At 40.9% G+C, this 21,718-nt stretch overlaps 1 protein-coding gene across 3 annotated transcripts in view; it reads right to left on the bottom strand.

Annotated features, from left to right (window-relative positions):
• Positions 1–21,718, bottom strand: part of TAF1B (TATA-box binding protein associated factor, RNA polymerase I subunit B) — a 39,601-nt gene that overhangs the window by 11,731 nt on the left and 6,152 nt on the right. For all 3 annotated transcript variants that reach the window (XM_053380969.1, XM_053380970.1, XM_053380968.1), the window contains exons 6-9: positions 19,711–19,846; positions 15,648–15,801; positions 12,484–12,583; positions 850–997 (exon numbers count right to left, since the gene is read on the bottom strand). In XM_053380969.1, coding sequence (XP_053236944.1) covers positions 850–997; positions 12,484–12,583; positions 15,648–15,801; positions 19,711–19,846 — 538 coding nt within the window. The remainder of the gene's footprint in view (positions 1–849; positions 998–12,483; positions 12,584–15,647; positions 15,802–19,710; positions 19,847–21,718) is intronic.

The following is a 21,718-nucleotide window of genomic DNA, read 5'->3' as shown; positions in this document are numbered from 1 at the left end:
AAAGTAACATGTTTGCAGACATGATCTGTCCTTATATTTAGTCAAGTTTTATTTTCATATCCAGTGGATTCAGAAACAGGATTTCATATACCAAAAAGGTTTAGAGTGTGACTGTTTTAATTATTTTAGTACAGTACCAGGGAAGAGGTTAATTGAAAGCTTAACTCAACACCCACGAGGCATACATTCTGTCTACTGAGCTCACAACAACCAGGTGAGGTAGGCTCGGCGAATAGATAGTCACTTTCCCAAGTTATCTATTATGCCAGGGTTTCCCAAACTTGGGTCCCCAGTTGTTTTTTTGGACTACAGTTCTGATCATCCCTGACCACTGGTTCTGCTAGCTAGGGATGATGGGAGTTGTAAACCAAAAGCAGCTGGAGACCCAAGTTTGGGAAAGCCTGTTCTGTGCTTCTTCACTGAGCAGGGATCTGAACCTGTATTTCTCAGTTGCAAGTTCAGTGCTCAAGCCGCTGTCCCACACTGGCTCACTCATAAATTTTGAGCCATTGTTTTGGTTTGACAGATCTTAGAGCATCAGCCATGAGTTTCATATATAAAGCCCTAGGAGTCCCCATGCCACTACCAACTTGAAGTCCATGAAAAACTCCGAATTTGCCATATGGAGAGAAACCCAGACAGATGGGCGGGGTATAAGTATATTATTATTATTATTATTATTATTATTATTATTATTATTATTATTAAAATCGGAATGTGCTTTCGACATTAGCACAGTAAAGGCTGTTTAAAAGGACTTGATAATGTATAATTTTTGTTCGTTGGGAAAAATAGGGTGAACATTGAATTGGGTGTTACAAAACACATCCCTCCCCCACATGCCCTTACCAGGTAAGTTGGCTTCCATCAAATACTTCATGCACAGAATGTTTGGATGAAGGAAGCTGCCCTCTGCTATATCTGGAAAACAAGGTAGCTTCAGGTATACAGCAAGGGCCTGTGTCTTTTCGTGAACATCTTCATACGCAGGCCAAGACTGGAAAACAAAATCGAAAATAAGTGTCATCATTTGACCGAAAGCACATCTGCCCTCTATAGAAATCTGAGCTGCTTCTTGGGTGACTCCACAAAGCACCAAGCATTATGCTGAGCTGTTCTTTTAGCCTGGAACTTTCTTCGCTCTTTTGAGAAACACCTAATGAAAACATAAATACAACAACAGGAAAAACCAAAAAGAGATCTATTATCAGTTAAGCTAGAACCTCTTTAGCCCTGTAAATACACAGCATTGCTGCTTTTAACTGCTTTGAAGAATATTTTGGGCACAAGGTCCTATTTACAACATAAGCCAAAGGATAAGGCATCCATACCACAGTTAGCTGAAAAGCAAGTTAAAGCAAACCTACACGATCCTAAAACTTCTAGAAAGCTTTAGAAAACTTATTTCAAAGTGTGCCTTTAGGTTTTTAATGCACTGATTCATATTACTTTATGAATAGAGAAGGCAATAACCATTTTTCTAATATAAATGGATGAGTAATATTTCATTTCAATCAAACTTATTTTCTGATAGCTTCAGGGTATGTTATAGGTAGCATCGTTAAGATAGAAATGTAAACCTGGTTTGTTTGATTTTGGCCTCAGTTCAGTAAGAGAGAGAAAAGGGGTTTCACCCCACAGCAAACCACAAAAAAGGAAAGAGAATCTGCAAGTGTAGAACAGTTTGCTGAACTTAAAACATGAAAAATACTATTGGAATCTAAAACAAACAAACACTTCAGAAATTTTGAGTTTGATCCTAACAACCACAAGCAGAGTTCTGCTCCCAAACATATAGGCTCTCATTGCTTGGGGGGGGGGGAATGTATTGCCTGGGAGCCCACAAATATTGGCTTGGATTGCTAGCCAGTTATTATTTGTTACCACCAAGCTCCTCTTCTCCCCAATTTTCTCTGACACATGCCGGAAGGTTTGGAGGAAGAGGTAGTCTTTTGCCCCTTCAATCTGCTGTGGCCTTGAGAGAGAAGGGGGTCTTTTGTGTGCTGCCATGTTCTTCGGTGGTTTGAATCCCCGCGAACGGGGTGAGCTCCTGTTGCTCGGTCCCTGCTCCTGCCCACCTAGCAGTTCGAAAAGCACGTCCAAGTGCAAGTAGATAAATAGGTACCACTCTGGCGGGAAGGTAAACGGCGTTTCCGTGCGCTGCTCTGGTTCGCCAGAAGCGGCTTAGTCATGCTGGCCACATGACCCGGAAGCTGTACACCGGCGCCCACGGCCAATAAAGCAAGATGAGCACCGCAGCTCCAGAGTTGTCCGCGACTGGACCTAATGGTCAGGAGTCCCTTTACCTTTACCTATGTTCTTCTCGACAGAGTCAAGGATGCTTGCCTCTGGTGAGAACTTTTGTGGAAGTCTGCCTGTGTCCAAAAAGATCACATAAACCATCAAGTTTGCACTTACAAACAGGTGCCTATAAGTAGCACATACATGTTTCAGTCTCGATGGGATAATCTTAACACAGCTCTGTCATGATGGAAATTCTGTGAATATGTGTATTACAGAAGAAAGCACAAGAAGGAGGGGAGAGATGTCATGGGTTTTACAGAGAAAAGTGCTTATTAATGGCGTAGCAAAAAATATTCTCCGTTCTTTCCACGCATTTAGCATTCTGAAAACAAGACATCCATTCAAAAGTTTCATTTTTGATAATGCCAATTAAACAAACAAACAATAAAAACATTCTTAGGTTCCCCTGGAGTCCACAAATAGCACAAGGCATACACAACTCCAGCAAAAAGTTTACTCATGCATGTAAAATGTCTACAAGCTGTATTATGCTTGCAATCTTTCAGAGCAGCAAGTTTGTTTTTTTAAAAAAGCAACCTTTTTGCCTGAAGCACTTTTCCTGAAAAACAAGAAATACATGCTTTACAGGACTGTTGCACATCAGGGTTTACGTCGGTCTTCAGACATTTCGGGATAGGTAGTCAAAGCAGCATTTTAATAATGAGAGCTACGAGTTTGAAGGAATATGCTTTCCTTGATGTCCAACACATAAGAAGTATAGGAATAATGTTATAAATATTTAATAAAGAAAAATTAACTGTCAAAAATATGCCCTGTTCAGGATGCAAATATAACTGAGCACCCAATTATTTTAGGATTTTACCGGACATTACCGGGATTTCAAAGGCGACATCTGGGGGAAATTTTCAAAGGGCGGTGCTTTGTCTTGGATCTGAGGCAAGTCAATTTGAAAAGTTATGTTTTTGTAAATACAGTGGTACCAATGGTTACAAACTTAATTTGTTCCGGAGGTCCATTCTTAACCTGAAACGGTTCTTAACCTGAGATACCACTTTAGCTAATGGGGCCTCCTGCTGCTGCTGTCGCCGCCACACAATTTCTGTTCTCATCCTGAGGTAAAGTTCTTAACCCGAGGTACTACTTCCAGGTTAGCAGAGTCTGTAACCCAAAGTATTTGTAACCCGAGGTACCACTGCAAATAAATAAATAAATAGCTCAACAACTTTGGGGTTTTCCTAAAGAAAATCCAGGGTGTCCTGGTTTATGGCAACCCTAAACTAGCTCTCTCAATCGAATAAGCTGTCAAAGTCGTCCCGTCCCCCCCGAAGGACATAAGATGAAAGAGCACTGCATTATTAGGACCAAGAAATGTGTCATCAGAACTAATAGTCTAACTCTGCATTTTGCCAGCCTCTCTTCTACCTCCAGGAGCAATCCAGCTGCACAAGTAACCCAATATTTGGGGGGCCACCAGCAAAGCAGAACCCAGCCCAAGAAATCCCCCATGGATATTCAAGCAATACCACACCTCCTGCATTTGCATGCTATGTGGCGCGGCAAATTTATTTGGCTGACTGTCACACCTTCTCAGAAGGGCATTTCCCCTTCTCATCTGACTTGTCATCAGCCCTCCCCTTCCACCAAACCTTTTCATCCCACCATGGCATACTATTTTATAAGACCCTGTGGGTTAAACCACAGAGCCTAGAACTTGCCGATCAGAAGGTCAGCGGTTCGAATCCCTGCAACGGGGTGAGCTCCCGTTGTTCGGTCCCTGCTCCTGCCCACCTAGCAGTTCGAAAGCACATCAAAGTGCAAGTAGATAAATAGGTACCACTCCAGTGGGAAGGTAAACAGCGTTTCTGTGCACTACTCTGGTTCACCAGAAGTGGCTTAGTCATGCTGGCCACATGACCCGGAAGCTGTACGCCGGCTCCCTCGGCCAATAAAGCGAGATGAGAGCTGCAACCCCAGAGTCGGCCACGACTGGATCTAATGGTCAGGGGTCCTTTTACCTTTAATCTAGATGAACATGAGGGAATTACAGCACTGGGAATGATGCTTCTATCCAAATTATTTCCTCAAACATCCATATAAACATTTTAACTACTTTGAAGAAAGAGCTATTAGTCTTGTTTTCAAAAATGTTTATTTAAAACGAAACAGATTGTTATGTTAAATGTGTCACAGCCTAGGGCTTAATTTTAATTATCTGGTGATGAGAAACAATTCTAAGTGTTGGATTACAATTCTACTATTTGGACAGTGTCATGGGGGGGGGGGAGAAATACTCCCGCAAATACAAATACTACTGTACTGTTTCCCTTATAAAGTAATATTTTTTCCCCATACAAAAGGCAACCGAAGTATGTATTTAGCCTATAATTTAGAACAGAACTGGAACGTTCCGAAACAGGGGAGTAGCAAACTTACTCCACCCAAAGCCACTCCAATGCCTCCTCTGGCAAATCTATACTAGTGAGATTTTCACTGTACATCTATTAGTGAACACCAATATAGCACAGGGGTAGGCAGTATGATGTCCTCCAACTCCCATTTGCACTGACAGCCCAGCACAAGGTGGGGAGGGCTGTTGTTGTTTAACCTCCCTGCACTGAACTGCTTGGAAAGTGTGTTGCTCCCACAATTCTCCCCACAGCAAGTACCTGAAGATAGGAAAAAGGATGTGCTCCTGCAAGTATTACACACACACACACACACACACACACACACACACACACACTAAATAAAGCTTAATTCAAGTATGTAAAAAAGCAGCGGGACTCCTTGTTAGTGGAATGCCAGCAGCCTCTCTTTTTTAAAATATTTTTTATTAAGGATTTTCTTGTTTTACAGAAGTGTAGTGCCTCGTATTTTTTCTTCTTCTTCCATGTAACATTTTTACAAATCCGTTTCATTTGTTGAGGCATTAGGGGGAGAAGAAAAAAGAAAGAAAAAAGAAAGGGGGGGTGGAGAGAGGGAAGATGGATGGGGGTGGGGTCGGGTGGCGGTGTTTCTATTATGTTTAATGTATGTAGAGTTTGGTGTCAGCGTTGCTTGTGTTGTTCACTTGTGTTCCTTTGGTGGTGAGAGAGGTTGGGGTTGGCCTAGGGTGTGATTGTTTGCTTGTGATTGGCTGTGGTGATCTTTGTTTTCGTGTGTGTGTGTTTTGGATCAGGTTAGCCATATTGATTTGTATGCTGTTGGTGGGCCAGCAGCCTCTCTTATGAGTTAAATTTCAGGCCTCAATTATTATTTTTTTAAGGTTAGCAGTAATATTAAAAAAAAGTGACAAATTTTCAGGCTTTTCTAATAACTTTGAGCTACATCTGCATCAAATTCAGTTTTATGGAGCTAAATCACCCAGAGAGCCTTTTTTTAGGAATATAACACTTCCAGAAATTTTAAAGCAATTTTTAGGGTACATGTGTGCCAAATTTCAGAGCTCTAGCTCGGTGGGAGTTACCTGGTGAATTTCAATACCCAGTCAACTTTCTATCACAAAACACCCGCAAAAATCACTTGTAAAAGTAAACATGTCGCATATGCGATTAAGAGTATCACACAATACTGGAATATTGTAGATACAGAAATTTATGATGCAACAGCACCAGTGCAACCAGTTGCCAATTATGTAAGGGTAATGACAATATTGCCATTGACTGCCAAATGCAAAACTTACAGCCAAACTGGTACGTGAAATAACAATGACCTAGTGACTCACTGTTTTCTACACTGACATTTCTAAAATACAAATCAGATTAAGATTCCTTCTTCATTATTCCCCCTTAATTGTTTTGTATTTTCCTTCAGCCTGCTAGTATTTACATCCTTTCGCCTAATTCATACATCTGTTGGAAATTTTCTTTAACAGATAGGATTGTAAGGATTAAAATTGCTACATCAGAAGTAAACCCAAGTGGCCCCCCAACTTCACAACCCCGTTTAGATTAAGAAAGTGGGAACCATTTAGTTAATTTGAGAAGCAAGGGAAAGAGGTCAAATTTGCAATCACGAGGCTCAGGGTGGAGGTAATTTATTTTCACCATTGGTAGTAGATTTTTTTAGGGCTTTAAACAACAACAACAACTTTACTGTGCTGTTGCCACAAGCAGTATCACGCCACCACAGCTTGTTTCTCATTGGCCTAGCTCCTACTGAGGAACTGGGAGCAGACAGAGGGAGAGTATAGCAGCTACCAATGGAGGCTCTTGTATTTTTGTGGTGTCTGCCATTTCCACCCTTTGCAACAATGGTTTGGAACTAGTGCTGCATCCAGAGCATTGTGGGAAAGAAAATGGTGTCCAGACCACATACAGCTGTAGCAACACAATAAACTTAAAATTAAAAAAGAAAGAAAAGAAGACTAGAAGAAACTACTGCTGCTACAGCTAAATGGCTAACAATGGTCAATCTGTCTATCATGAAGACACAGCTTTTGGTACAGAGTAATGGAAACAAGTGTATTTAACACAGGGCAGAAGTTTGGATTTTCTATCTTTCAGACAAAGAAGGGGAGCTTTATATCTGATAATTCCATTCCTCGTTGGTGTGTTTTGTCCCCCAAAGAAGCAGGACAAGAAAAAGTGTCGGCAATAATGGTCTTATCACAGCACCTTCATATCTCTGAAAAGAACTGTAATATGTTCAATGGTATGTATACATTTTTCCGTGTCCTGCTATTGACTCTAGTCAAACAGGTCAGGCAGATTTTTGTAGTGCTTCAGACACCTGATTGACCAACAACTGCAGTAGGTCAAGAGAAATAAGAATGTATTCCCAGAGCAACAATAGCTGTACCACACAACCTTAAACTCAAGTGGGGTGTGCAAAATGATCATGTATTTCCAACTGAATTTAGTATAAAGTGATTATTTGCTGGTTTTAAAAACTGGAGCAGGGGTGGTTAGATGGATTTTTTTTACAAAATAGAATTACCCATGCCCTTTCAAGGTTCGACTGCTTTAATGCAGTCTATGAGGCTGTCTTTAAACACAGCTTGAATATTACCCGACACTACCTTATAAGAAAGGGTTTTATCCCTAAAAGGCAGTATATGAATTTATATTATTATTATTATTATTATTAATTATTAATTATTATTATTATTATTATTATTATTATTATTATTATTATATATTATGAACAATGAAATGTTCATGGAGAAAAAAGATGATAGCATAAGAATAAAAATATATTCACCACAATAAGCACAGGCTCAGAGAGATTTTAGGACTCATTTTCATTTCCTTTTCTGTACCTTTTCCTCCCAAAAGAAAATGTAAAGTGGCTAACAGTAGCATACCAATATGAACACAATAATATAATATGCTTATTGGCACTGGAGTGTCTTTCCTTTTTAGCATTACTGCAAACACAAATTTATTTTTTAACAGTTTAACAGCAAAGGGTGGACACATATCTTCTAATATCTGTGAAGCACATGCTCCTGGTGATGTAACGAACGGAGGGTGTGCCTTGGGATTACTAAAGGGCCAAGAAATGGCAGGAAAGAACTAATATGTGGGTGAACCGCCTACAGCTTAACTTAGAGAGCTGCCTAATATCCTGGCTTGCTCTAAGGAATAAACAATTCGTGAAGGAGATGCAACACCCAGCTATGGAGATAAGATACTGGCAGCAGATTCCCTCCGAGGCAGAAACAGCCATGTCTGGCAATACCAATGAAATTAAGCTCTTGTGGGAAAAGAAACACCAGCCGTATAGGTGGTAAGCCCAGATTTGTCTGGGGGAGAAGTTAGAAAATTTGAAATTAGATTGGGGTACTTGTGCAACATATGTTTCTCGCTGAGACTATGCCCTCCCTTTGCCCTATCCACCTTCATAGCTGATGCAACCTGATCAGCATGTTGCATGAATATGGAATCAGCAGTCCAATTCACACACTGTAAGAATGGCTTATCTTTCTCTCTCATGGTGTGCACACTTACACATGCACACCCCAACCACAGTCTCCACAGATCAACTCGCACATGTCAGGCCATGAGCAAGGAGATCTACATAGAAAATGAGTTTAAATCATTCACACAACCATATATAAATTCTGTTCTGCTGCTAGAGGATAAGGTAAAGGTAAAGGGACCCCTGACCATTAGGGCCGACTCTGGGGTTGCGGTGCTCATCTCACTTTATTGGCCGAGAGAGCCGGCGTACAGCTTCCGGGTCATGTGGCCAGCATGACCAAGCCGCTTCTGGCGAACCAGAGCAGCGCACGGAAACGCCGTTTACCTTCCCGCCAGAGCGGTACCTATTTATCTACTTGCACTTTGATGTGCTTTCAAACTGCTAGGTTAGCAGGAGCAGGGACTGAGGAACGGGAGCTCACCCCATCACAGGGATTCGAACCGCCGACCTTCTGATCGGCAAGTCCTAGGCTCTGTGGTTTAACCTACAGCGCCACCTGCATCCCATAGGATTATTCATCATGGATTACACTTCACGGCAGAAAAGAGCGTTCACTGGATAGTCCTGTGAGGCAGATCCGCTTGAATAACACAATTAAGCTTGCATATACAGGGTGAGTCTTTTAAAAGAGGCCCCATGGAACATGTGTACTCTGTATTCACGGGGCCTCTTCTAAAGGACTCACCCTATATATATAGGGAATCATATAAAGCCACACCCGTTGACACACTCATTCAGCTTCTCTCTCACTCACAAATATTAAAAGATAATGGCAGAAAGCAAAATTAGTTTGAATTTGACCAACATTTCAGTAAGCCTATCTTCCTTCTCTGTTAAGCAATACTTCAGCAGGTAAGGACAAGCCAGAGTTTCTGTTACACAACAGCAGATTCCCGTGATACACCTGATTACAATAAATGTCAGAAATGAACTTCCTCCTCAGCTCTTTTTAAAGAGCCTCACCCTTGCTTATTGTCATTTCTGAAGCTGTTTCAAGAGAGAAAATAAAATGCTACTTATGTATGGCACCTGTTAATTTCATTAACTCCAAACCGATTAAAAAAAGAAAGAGAGAGATTGAACAGAAGAGGTTCAGGTCCCCAAATCCTAACCAGAAAGACGAGGAAGCTGCTATTTTGGGCACGAAAGAAGGGGGTTATTAAGAACTCAAATGCTTCTTCTTGTAAGTCTCAAATAGGCACGACAGGTAAAATAGGACAGATAAAAAAATATATATCCATCCTTCAAAGCTTCATTATCCTTCTGGTAAAATGAAAGCCAGATGCAGCATATTTGAGAAAAATAAACCATGATTTGAACACACACACGCGCACGCGCACACACACACACACCCCTACCTGACACAGAACATCCTGTTTGCCTGTTCATAACCACCTCCTTTACTCACTTGCCTCACTAAAGCATCTCTGCCCAATTACAAGGAATAACTGGCATGAAATCAGGTTGTGTCATTGAGTCCAATGCAGGTAGGAATCAGAGGCAATCCATGGAAAGGACAGGTGGCAAGTGTATTTCCAGTAGACAACCCAGATACTGGCGCTGTGGTCCAAAATGCTCTCCATGGCCAAGAGTGAAACAAGAACCTGCTTGGAAACAAAGCCTTACTTCCTTGTGAACAAGAACCTAGTTATGTCAGTGTGGACTGAAAGCAGGGTACTACAGGAAAGGAATATAGTTTTGAGGACTGCCTATAAGTTCAGGAGAGAGAGGCGAAGAGGAAGGATCTCCTGAACTTCTCTCTAGAACCAAGAGCAGCAGAGAAATGAGGTCCATGGGCAATAGCGAAGTCTTTTCTTCCTCCTGAAGCCTCAGGCAACTGGTTGTAATAGTCGGAAAGGAGAGTGTACAGCCACACACACATTTATGAACCCAGTGAATTTTGGAACTAACACAGTTAACTAACCCACAGCACTAGAGCAAAACACAGTTTTGTGCTTTGTGAATGACTCTACCACAAGTCTTTTCACTCTGGTATTAAATGGCTGTCTTCAGATCTTCTAGCTCCTTCCAATAGCATCACTGGAAGCTTTTATTCAGTGAGGTGGCCGATGCTGAATGCCACCAAGGAAGAATTTGTAATCAGAAATGAAAGGGTGAGGCACACCGAGGAGATGACTACTAATTACCATGCTGTCCCAACTTCTCCATTTCCCAAACAACACCTGGAGAACATTTAAGGAAGCAGTATCAAATGCTTTTAATCTTTCGCTGCGCAGTTTCTAGCCTACAGTTCCAGCACCTCAAGGCGTAAACACAGATGAAGGGAATCTTTTTCAAGACACAGTTTCACCAGGAACTTTAAGATGAATATACCACATGAAGTATAGGAAACACCTGAAAAATGATTAAATAATAATAATAATAATAATTTTTTTAAAAAAACCTTTATGCTCACAGTATTTACAAGATTCTAATACAGAAGAAAAATATTCATGGAAATTCTATGGCAGTGGACCAAACAAGGAAAGAGCTATTATCCTATGAAAATGGTAAGATTTATTACTTGTATGCAAACATTTAGAATGGATTAGAATATGCCCAACAATCTATATAGTAAGGTAGGGGTGGTCAACCCTTTGGGGCTAGTGGGCATATACAGTATAGCATTTTGAGGATGTGCTATATGTGCCTGTCGTGAAACAGCTGCTGTGGGGGTGGGGGTGGGAAAGCGTAATATGAAATAGTGACCACTTCCAGAAGAGACAAAAAAGGGTCAGGAGAAAACGATGTAGGTATTCTCCCCCATCAATAGGGGAAAGGCCCTTATACTAACAACCACCACACTTGTGCACAGAGAAAAAGCTGGCTGTACCTCTCCTCCACTTGGAATGGATGGATATCCAGTCCTGGTATCCAGTGAAATGTGGATATGTTTAAGGAGGTGTGCTCATTGTAGGAGCGACCAAGTCACTGCAAATGTCAGCTGACCAGGAAGAGCAAGCAGCCTCTTGTACATTGTGGATTTTTGTGGGGATGTTTACTGAGACCTATCCCACAGGGGATAGGGTCTGCCTCCAGTATATTAAAAGAACTGTATACGAATCTCACGAACTGCAAGTAATTGTCACAAAGCTGAAACAAACATTTATCTAGCTTGAACTTACTTGTAGATAGCTTGAAACAATGAACATATAGAGAGCCGCAGAATTTATAAGTAAGCCCCCATCAGAATTTAGAATCCAAATGTAAATTACAAAAATAAGTACAGCAATCATTTTTACTAGGCCAAGTTATGTTGGGAGAACAGAAAGGAATATCTCCCAATAAACAAAGGATTCCCCTGCCCCAGGTGGAATGTGGGGGGTGTCCCAATTCCTGCCCACAGGCTGAGCAACGCTGCCTGCCATCATAAAATATGTTTTTGCCCAGGTAAAGCCACAGAATCAGAAGCCTTGGTGGGAAGAGAAGCTGGGATTGGCTAGCGACAATTAGCTGCCTGAGGTTAAGGACAACATGGCACCCCCATTTTGCTAGCTGAAAAAACTAGCAGGCGAACTTTTTGGGTTCAACTTCAAGTCTTCTCTGCGATGGTGACTCCCTCTTGCAAGTTTGCACCTGCTCTGTTTATCTCCCGAGTGAAAAAGGCACCTCTGCACATCTTAAACACGCATTCTTGCTGTTCACAATTATTCACAACAATGCAACGTGGTGCTGACAAATCTGAGGTACTATTGGAACGGCAGTGCCCCAAAGCACAACAAAGCAAACTAAGTAGGAGTAGTGGCATAGTAGTTATGGCAGAACAGTAGATGTATCTAAGGAGAGCTATGGTGCAGGATGTAAAACAGCAGTGGGGAAACCTCTTGCTAGAAAAGAAATTTATTCCCTACTGGAGGGGGGGAAGGACCCTGTTTTAACCAGAAGTTTCAATGTAAAACCCTTCTCACTAATGAAGAAAGCCCCTCTGAATCAGCTGATCGGTGCTGGTGGTATTCATTCAAAGGAGGAATGTTTTGAAAAACCATCTCTCCAACTTAAAATGCTCCCCATTTTACATTGCTGCAATGCAAAAAAGAGAAAAGAAGGAGAAGGAGAAAAGAAGAAGAAGAAAGAGCTGACTACCACAGATTAAATAACCGGTGAGAGCACTGGGGGGAATAGCAGAAAGTAATAACAGACATTAGACAATGCCTGGAAGGAGCCAGTGAGGCTAAACAGCATTTCCAGAAATTGTAAGATCAGTAAGAAAAATCTACTTTTAATTCATCAGAGCCGCCATACATGTATTTAACGGGTAAACATTTTCACAGAAGGTAGATGAATGAAGGTCACCTTTACATGGAAGATCTTGCAGTCCGTCCCATATACCTTCATCTCCTCTGGGAAATCTTTATAAGCATTCAAGTAAGGGATGTGGCCATCCATTACCAGCCTTAATGAAAGGAGTAGAAGTAAAATCAAGATGTACATACTGATTTTAGTTCAAAATGCATGACAAGACACAGATACAAAGCTAAAACGTAACAGCTGAGTGAAATCACGAATAAATATTACATTTAAAATATATTTAATTAATGAGAGCAAAAGTAGAAACCCATCCATATTGCACTGTTAAACAGTGGTGTGCAATTATTGGAAGTGGGCACATCTATGCAGAAATATCAATCAGTGCAAAAAGAAGGGGATGCTTGGAAGAAACAGCCCTTTGGTTAACTCTGACAATTGCAGACTTCTATTCTTCTAGGCAATTAGTAAAGAGGAATTTTGAAAAGCCTACACTTCCCAAGCTAAAAAAAGCAGTTTTTAGATCTTCATAAATTGATTAGCTTGTAAAAACACGAGGAAGGGCCGAGAGGGGGCAGATGAGAGGGTGCATGTTGTGAATGTCGAGCCAAGCCAAAGTCCACAACTAGGCTTGTAATGCCTAAGAAATTGCAAAATTGGGGGAGTTAATTTTTGATCTCCCACTTTAAAAAAAATTATTTGCCACTGCTAGTTAGGAGGTGAAAATCATAGAAGGTATGACAAAATGTAGCCGGCCAGAACTTTGAAAGCCATGTTACCAGCCAAGTGCATATGGCCTCTGTGAGGGAAAAGTTTGTTTTGCTGGGCAGGCTTGGGTCAACTAGTGTTTTCTATTCAATTCAATTCAAAATCCTTTATTAGGCATATCACACCTCACATTAACAAACAAACATCATATACAGACTGTATAAAATACGGGCTCAGCGAACACCTAGTGTTTTCTTTTTCTTTTTCCCTGCTAGCAAATGGTTAGCGAACAGCAGCTTCTGATTGGCCGGGGTTCCAGGAGAGGGAGTTGAAAAGGAGAGGTTTTTGGAGAGACAGGTTTTAGGTTGGGAGATAGGGAGTGAGAGGAGAGAGAGTTGGTTCTGGGTAGAAACATCCACTCTGAGGAATATATCAAAAGCTAGAGAGAGAAGTCTCTGAGCTTAGTGTGAAGGACAGTGTGTGGTGTCCTGTGATAGTTAGTAACTGGGAGGTTGAGGAAGAGCCAGGAGACGTAGAAGCTGGAAAGATAAAAGTCTACTTAGGACTCATTCCGGTCAGGAGGGGAGAGATTCTTCTAGAACAGGCATGGCCAAACTTGGCCCTCCAGCTCTTTTGGGACTGCAATTCCCATCATCCCTGATCACTGGTCCTGTTAGCTAGGGGTGATGGGAGTTGTAGTCCCAAAACAGCTGGAGGGCCAAGTTTGGCCATGTCTGTTCTAGGAAGAGAAGTCTCCCAAACCAGTTAAGAGGGGTGTGGTGATCCCTTGGGTCTGTTACGTGGAGTACCTCAGGAGTAGGTTTGTCAAAGGGGGTTGTAACTGACAGGAAGTACCACCTTGTTTAAGAACCAAAGTATTAAGTGGCAACAGCTGTGCAACAACTGAGAAAGGACTGAAGTGAAATAACTGGAAATAAGCTGAGCATTCACTCTTTAGTCTAAAAACCTGTAACATTTACCTGAAGCGAAGTAACTGAACATAAGCCAACTGAAGTTTAAAAGAAGCTGTGCTTGATTAGGAGTCCATCAGTTAGATTTAGTATAAATATTATTAGGTAAATGGTTACCTGAAATAACATTATAATCTGAAGTATCCTTTGTTTTACCCACTTTGTGTCATAAACCTCCTTTGTTTAATAAAATCTTTCTTGTTTATTTGATCAAATCCTGCCTGAGACTCCAAATCATTAAGTTTTCCCTCACACAAGTCCCCCCCACTAGATAATCTGGGGTAATTTGTAGAGATCTGTGTAACTGGTGTACTGTGAGGTGGTCACACTATATTTAAGTGAGGGCCGGCCCAACGGCACCAGGGGAAAAGTGCTGTTGCGTTGTTTCAGCCTCCAAGTTAATCTACCGGTATTCCACTGGTCTTCAACTTGTGGGTCAGGGCCCACTGTGTAGGAATGGGGAACTTCTGGCCCTCCAGATGTTGTTGTACTCCCAACTCCCATCAGTCCCAGCCACTATCGCTAACAATCAGGGAAGTCCAACAATATTTTTAAAATATTTTTAAAATATTTTTAGAATAAAAAAGAGCCAGTGTGGTGTAGTGGTTAAGAGCGGTAGTCTCGTAATCTGGGGAACCGGGTTCGCGTCCCCACTCCTCCACATGCAGCTGCTGGGTGACCTTGGGCCAGTCACACTTCTTTGAAGTCTCTCAGGCCCACTCACCTCACAGAGTGTTTGTTGTGGGGGAGGAAGGGAAAGGAGAATGTTAGCCGCTTTGAGACTCCTTAAAAGGGAGTGAAAGGCGGGATATCAAATCCAAACTCTATTTGGCCTATCCTAATGCAGGCCACAGCAGCAGCACTACCACCATATGTGTGTATATGTATACGCATGTGTGTGTATATATGTGTGTGTAGATAGACAGACAGACAGATACATGTGGGTTCCTATACCCATATTTAGGCTAATGGTGGTCCCAGCTTGAAAAGGCTGAAGAGTGTCCATCTTGTGACATGCTCCCCCTCTAAACTCCACATGCATACTTCTCCGGATTCCTTTGTAAGCAGTGAAAACACTGTTATTCTGATGGCTATTTAGGCCCTAGTGAATGGTGCTGTTACAGTTGGTTTCAGCTAGTTTCATTTTAATTTTTTGTACTAGTCGAATTATATTGTTGTACTGTCTGCATCATGAAAGGTTGAGAACAATTATCTGGTGAAATGTGAGTTTATTTTTTTTTTTAAAGCAGGGCTTTTTCCCAGTCAGATCTCACTGGAACTCAGTTCCCAGCACCTCTCAGGTGGGTGCCACTGCCATTCTAAGAGAACGAAGGACGTGAGTTCTGGTACCTCTTTTTCTAGGAAAGTAGCACTGTAAAAAACCAAATCTTCTTATTTACAACTGACCTAGAAAAGTGATTAAACTATTTAGTTAATCATATTTTATTCTACCTAAATACAAAAAGCTATAGTTAAAGGCAGAATGGAAAGCAGGCTTTAAAAACAAAATACTTTATTAGATACTGTTCTTACCTTAAGAGATGTGATAATGTAATTGATTCCCTCAACCAGAGCAATGCCAAGTAGCAGAAAGCCAGGGTCATTGGCATTGACATTCTAATCTCTCCTTTCTTCATTTTCTGTAAATATGAGCCAGCATCCACTGATCCAGACCAGAAAGATTTTCCTGTGGAAATAATTCAAGCATGGTAAAAGCAAGCTAACCCAAACTACAGAGTATACTGGATCAATATACAAAGGAGGTTGTACCTGACCAAGTCATACCCAAAATAAACCCACTGAACTCAATGGACTTTAGTTGTTACTAACCTATCCATTAACTTCAATGGGTCTACACTGAGCTTGACATGGATGGTTGGGTACAACTCATTGATTAAGAGGAACTGAAAACCTATCATAACATACTTCGTTCCACGACCAAGTGGTAGCTCAGTTAGCTTGATAACATTCTGCCACAAGCAGAGGACAGACATATACAATGCTCAAGCAACTGAACCAAACTATGCAATGCAGCAGAAGGGTTTTAATTCTCTTTAAATCCTATGCAAGTGAAAACTTAATAATGTGTCTGGATTGGGGAGGGGGGTTGTTTTCAAATCTTAATAGCAAATCTCATCTCACATCAATAAATGCATTTTCCTAACTAAACAGATGGGAAATGGAGAATGAAAGAATAAAGACAGCTGCCGAAACCACAAATTAGAGCTTGGCTCAAAAGGTGTGTGCGAGCACATCGGCAGATTACACCTCTACAAAAGATTTCCCTTCTCAGCATAGCCAGGAGGACAGCAAGGGAAATGACGTAATCTTTAAAGCTTTAAAACAAATTATTACGTGCAAAGGCAGCTTCACTTAAAGTACAACTGTTCTATACAAGTAAACCTTGTTCTTGGCTAAAAATAAAGCAGAAAAGTGGACCAACTAGAAAGAATTGACACAAGCTTTCTTACAAAGAGGAAAACCTCAAAAAAAGATCACTTCACACCAATGTGTGCAGAAGTGATACAGGAAAATTCAGCCAATGAAATACTGTAAGCCTGCAACTTATGCAGGGGTTACGTTCCAGGGATCGTGCCTAAAGCCAAAATTGTGTATAGTCAAAACCCATTGGGTTCAATGGCTGTCCCCTTTTCACCCATTTATTATTTAAAAAATTGCTACACACATAAAGCTGAATTTACACAAGTTAAATGCATGTAAATTGCAGGCTTGCTGAATGACAATTTAACGACGAAAAAAGGGAAGAGAAAAAAACTTTAACTGCTTCTGCCTTTTGGAGACAAAGCATAAAAAGATTGTAAATCAGTAGCTATCATTCCCAGAGACTCAGATTTTATACTGCTAATAGGGCAGGTGGAGGCCAGTATTCTACATGCAGGTCACACACAGAATCATAGAACTGTAGCGTTGGAAGGGGCCATTATGGTCGTCAAGTCCAACCCCATGCAATGCAGGAATCTTTCACCCAACGTGGGGCTCAAACCCACAACCCTGAAATTAAGAATCTCGTGCTCTGCCAACTGAGTTATCCCAGCTCTATACACCCACGTATCTTTATACAGCTCGGGACGATGAATCATTCTCATAATGCCATATAAACTCCTTATGAAAACAAAAAGGAATATCTAAACAGCAAAGAAACATGTAACAAGTTAGGTTGCATAATAAGAAAAAGTAAAAGACTGCAAAGTTCAAAAATTCATGAAGGTGTTTTATAACAAAACATAAAAATCAAATAGTCTCTAGTTTAAGACAAATGAACATGAAGTATATGCTTATTTGCAAAGTAATTGGAAGATGTAACTCCAAAATAAAATACCAATGTGGAAAAAACAGAGGTGAAGAAAGCATTCATAGTTTTGTGACCTATTATTTCTAAGCCCTTTTGAAAATTATTATATGAGCACAAGGAGATACATGGGATAATATTCTCCCCCTTTTATTTTCAAAACAACCCTACAAGGTAGGTTGGTCTAAGAAATTTTAAAAGGCCAAAGGCGATCCAGTGAGCTTTAAGGCTGACTAGGGAATCCACAATTTTAATCCAACACTCTTAATAAGAAAGCCATGCTAACTTTCTATTTTTGGAGAGCTTACTCAACCCCAAATATGAATAATAACAACAACATTCATAACAATAATAGTATCACACCAGTGGCAGCCTGTTCACATAAATGACCTGCAATTACGGTTTTAGAGAAAAATCACATGCAGGCATGTTACAATCCCAACAGCGTTTGTGTGTGTGCTCGTTTCCCCCCAAATCTAGCACTAACGATTATGTACTATTCACATTTCCTATAAGACAGTATGGACAGTGATTTGTTAAAATTACTAATAACAGCAGCTCCACCGCACTGAGTATCATTTTGCCTTTACTGCCTCTGAACAAAGCGAATGAAAATAGTTACTAAGAAAACACCCTCTACTGCATGGCTTCTAAAAGCTTAGAAGGAAACACAAGAGCTGCTTTGAATGTCTATTGTGTATATGTGAGTCACAGCACAAAAAGCATGAACCTCAGGTAATCCTTTCAGTCATCAGTTTCGCCTTTTTCATGTATAGACTGTGTCTCAAGAGCACTGATGATAGAAACTCTACTGCTTATTCCATATTCAGTCTGATTTACAATAATCCTTGTGTTCTATTCGTAGCCATCCTGTTAACACAGCAGCTTTGCATTTTATTTGTTCTGGATTATGCAGGGCATATTAGGCAGTCAGCATTAAACCTAACTCAACATACAATTTAAGACATGTCATAACAGCCTACGAATTTAATAGGCTTCCCAAACAAAGTCTATATACTGCACCAAATGGAGGGTTTCAACCAGCCAGCTTGGAGAACAATGACCTGGCAGTCAGTAGATATAAACATCTAAAAACCCCAAGCATCACATAATGCCTAAGTGTTACAGAAACAGATTTTAAGCTCCCATTTGTCAGCCGCTAAGCAATATGGTGAAAATATGCCATTCCTGAGTTTGAGGAATCCTTTTTGATTCCCGTCCCATTACTACTCACCTACAAAAAATTATTTTACAACATAGATACTCTTAAAATAATGTCTTAAAAGCACACTCTACAAGCAAGCAAGATCACACAATGCTGGGACGTTGTTAGGATTTGCAAGATAGAACACTTTCCGGGTTTGTCACCTCATCAATTTCCATTTGTGAATCCTACGGATTAGCTATAAATGACCAAGCTAAATAACGATAAAAGCACAGCAAACCAGTCTTCTTTAAAGGACACATATTTTCACTCGTTCCACACACAAAAAAAGTGTACATTATGCCCCCAGATGTCACCATAACCAAAAAATGGCACTCTAAAATTTCCCCCAGTTCTTACAGACCCAACCCCCCTCATCTGAACTGTACAAAATATTCAGCCTTTGTACTGCTTTTCCATACGCCTTGCAACCACTTACCGTAATCCACTTAAACAAGATTCCCCTTATTCTTGAAAATTTAACTTTACAAATCTGGACATGCTGTTGAGGACACCTAGCACTACAGCACTCTCAGACTTTTCACCGAGGCTGAGGCTGGAATTTCTTAATTACTATGATTAAAATACAAACATTCTAAGTGTGCTACATACAGAAGACTAGCAAACTGTGTGGGAATTAGGTTCCAGGGATAGTGTGTAAATACAAAATTGTGTATAGCCAGAATAACCCTGAAGACGGCATGTGGATCAGGCACTCTCTGGAAGGCTCCCCGCAAGATCCTGGAGAACCCCATAAGACACCATAAAGGCCTCCAGAGCCTACACGAGATCTTCCCAGAGCCCAGTAAGCAAGTTTGAGAGATTAAAAGGTCTTCCTTCACCGCAAAAGCCTGGCATGGAAAGAGCTTTTAAGCTCTCCACCTTGGATGCATCTAATTTGTGCCATCGCAGCTGGCTGGCAGCCCAGAGCATAAAGCTGTGGTCATGGAAATTAAATGCACGCAAGTTGCTAGTCCACTGTATGTTAGTCATTAAGATACAGCTTTTAAGCACCCCAGAGTAGCCAGAGGATAAAATGTTTTCATTTCTAAACTAACTGTTCAAGGTACGTTTAGTCTTACCTGATAAATTGCTAGTAGAAGAAAAACCTCCCATGCTAGATTCGGATACCACATCTGTATCACTTGCAGAGGAAGCCAAGCCAAGAATTCTAGTAATTTCTAGCTCCCTGTCGACGTCAGTATCCGAGTCGCACGTCTGTTTTCAAAATAAAACAGTGGTGTAAGACTCCCAACGGCACAGCTCTAAACCAGGGCACGGTTACATTTTCAAAAGGAATTCCCTCTTCCTTAAAACAGTTTTATCAGAAAAATATTCTGCTGCAGTCAGTAATGATCACCAGGTTTCAATAAAAGAGATAAATATTATGTAGTTAAAAGTTAGCTGGCAAAGTAAAACAGCAATCTTTAAATATATCATAGAATCATAGAATCATAGAGTTGGAAGAGACCACAAGGGCCATCGAGTCCAACCCCCTGCCAAGCAGGAAACACCACCAGAGCACTCCTGACATATGGTTGTCAAGCCTCTGCTTAAAGACCTCCAAAGAAGGAGACTCCACCACACTCCTTGGCAGCAAATTCCACTGTCGAACAGCTCTTACTGTCAGGAAGTTCTTCCTAATGTTTAGGTGGAATCTTCTTTCTTGTGGTTTGGATCCATTGCTCCGTGTCCGCTTCTCTGGAGCAGCAGAAAACAACCTTTCTCCCCCCTCTATGTGACATCCTTTTATATATTTGAACATGGCTATCATATCACCCCTTAACCTCCTCTTCTCCAGGCTAAACATGCCCAGCTCCCTTAGCCGTTCCTCATAAGGCATATGTAACAGTGTAAATACTTTAAAAATTATGTATATTGCATACAGACAAACTGCACTGGGTGGAGGGAGAAATGCCTTCCTCTTTTTAAAATTCGTGACTAGCGGGGATTGTGTGTAAAGCCAAAATCGTGTATAGTCAGAACAATCCTGGAACAGACCTTGTGTGAACATCCCTACCTCTCTGGAAGCTGGCACGCCAAATGGGTGTTCTCACCTCCTCACGCAAGGTGGAGAACTCCAGGCTTTCCATCTTACTTACCAGGCTCTGGGAAGCTTTCTCGTGGGCTCAGGGGGGCTCTTACAATATCTCAGATAGCCCCACAAAAGGCTCCCGGAGCCTGGTAAGAAAGGCTGAAAAGCTCTTTCCACACCAGGGAAACCCAGTGCAGAAGAAGCTTTTAAGCTCTCTGCCTTCTGTGCATTTAATTTGTGCAATCGCAGCTGCCCGGAACATACAGCTACAATAGCGCAAGTTAAATGTGCGCAAGTTGCATGCTGACTGTACTAGCAAATAATCTGTTACACAAATCATTCCTAGCAAGTCTTGCTCATACCAATAGATCCAAAACCAATCAATGTAAGCCATCTCCACAGTTTTCTTGAAACATTAAGCCCATGCCATATTCACAAGGATAAGCAATATGCATATAATTATATGCTTAAGTCACTGGCCTGATTCAGATAACATTTTCCCCCCAGTTACAGGAGGTGGCAACAGGCCTCAATATCACATATGCCTTCTTCCACTGTCGCTGAGATGGATCTGATAATAAATTTACCCTTAAAGATCTGTCAACCTGGGCCAATTCTAGGTAAAAAGATGGGCTTGAGAATTGATATCTCTGTTTTATATAATTATAAAATGAAATAATAAAAAAGCTTTACAAAAAAGCGGGGGTTGAGAACAATCTGGTTTCAGATCAAACAAGCACAGTGCCGGATCATATCTTACTTTTCATGTTGAAGACAGCATGCACACAATCCCAAAGCCTATTCACACTCCCTGCAATGGGCGTAAAAACACCATCTAAACAAAGCCACTAAGTATAATTTATTTTGTATCTTTGCTCACATTTTCAGCATGTCTTCTGAAAACATAGCATATTTGGTTCCACCTGCTGGCTTTAATCGCCCTCTCAATGACAGTTTTTTTTAAAAAAACTGAACTTCTTACTAGCTTTACATTCACATTCAATAGCAAAATATTTACAACCAATGGCAATCTGAAGTAAACATTTTTCAATGCT

This window comes from Podarcis raffonei, chromosome 3, assembly GCF_027172205.1.
Source record: "Podarcis raffonei isolate rPodRaf1 chromosome 3, rPodRaf1.pri, whole genome shotgun sequence".
Lineage (NCBI taxonomy): Eukaryota > Metazoa > Chordata > Lepidosauria > Squamata > Lacertidae > Podarcis > Podarcis raffonei.
This window is presented reverse-complemented; position numbering and strand designations above follow the sequence as displayed.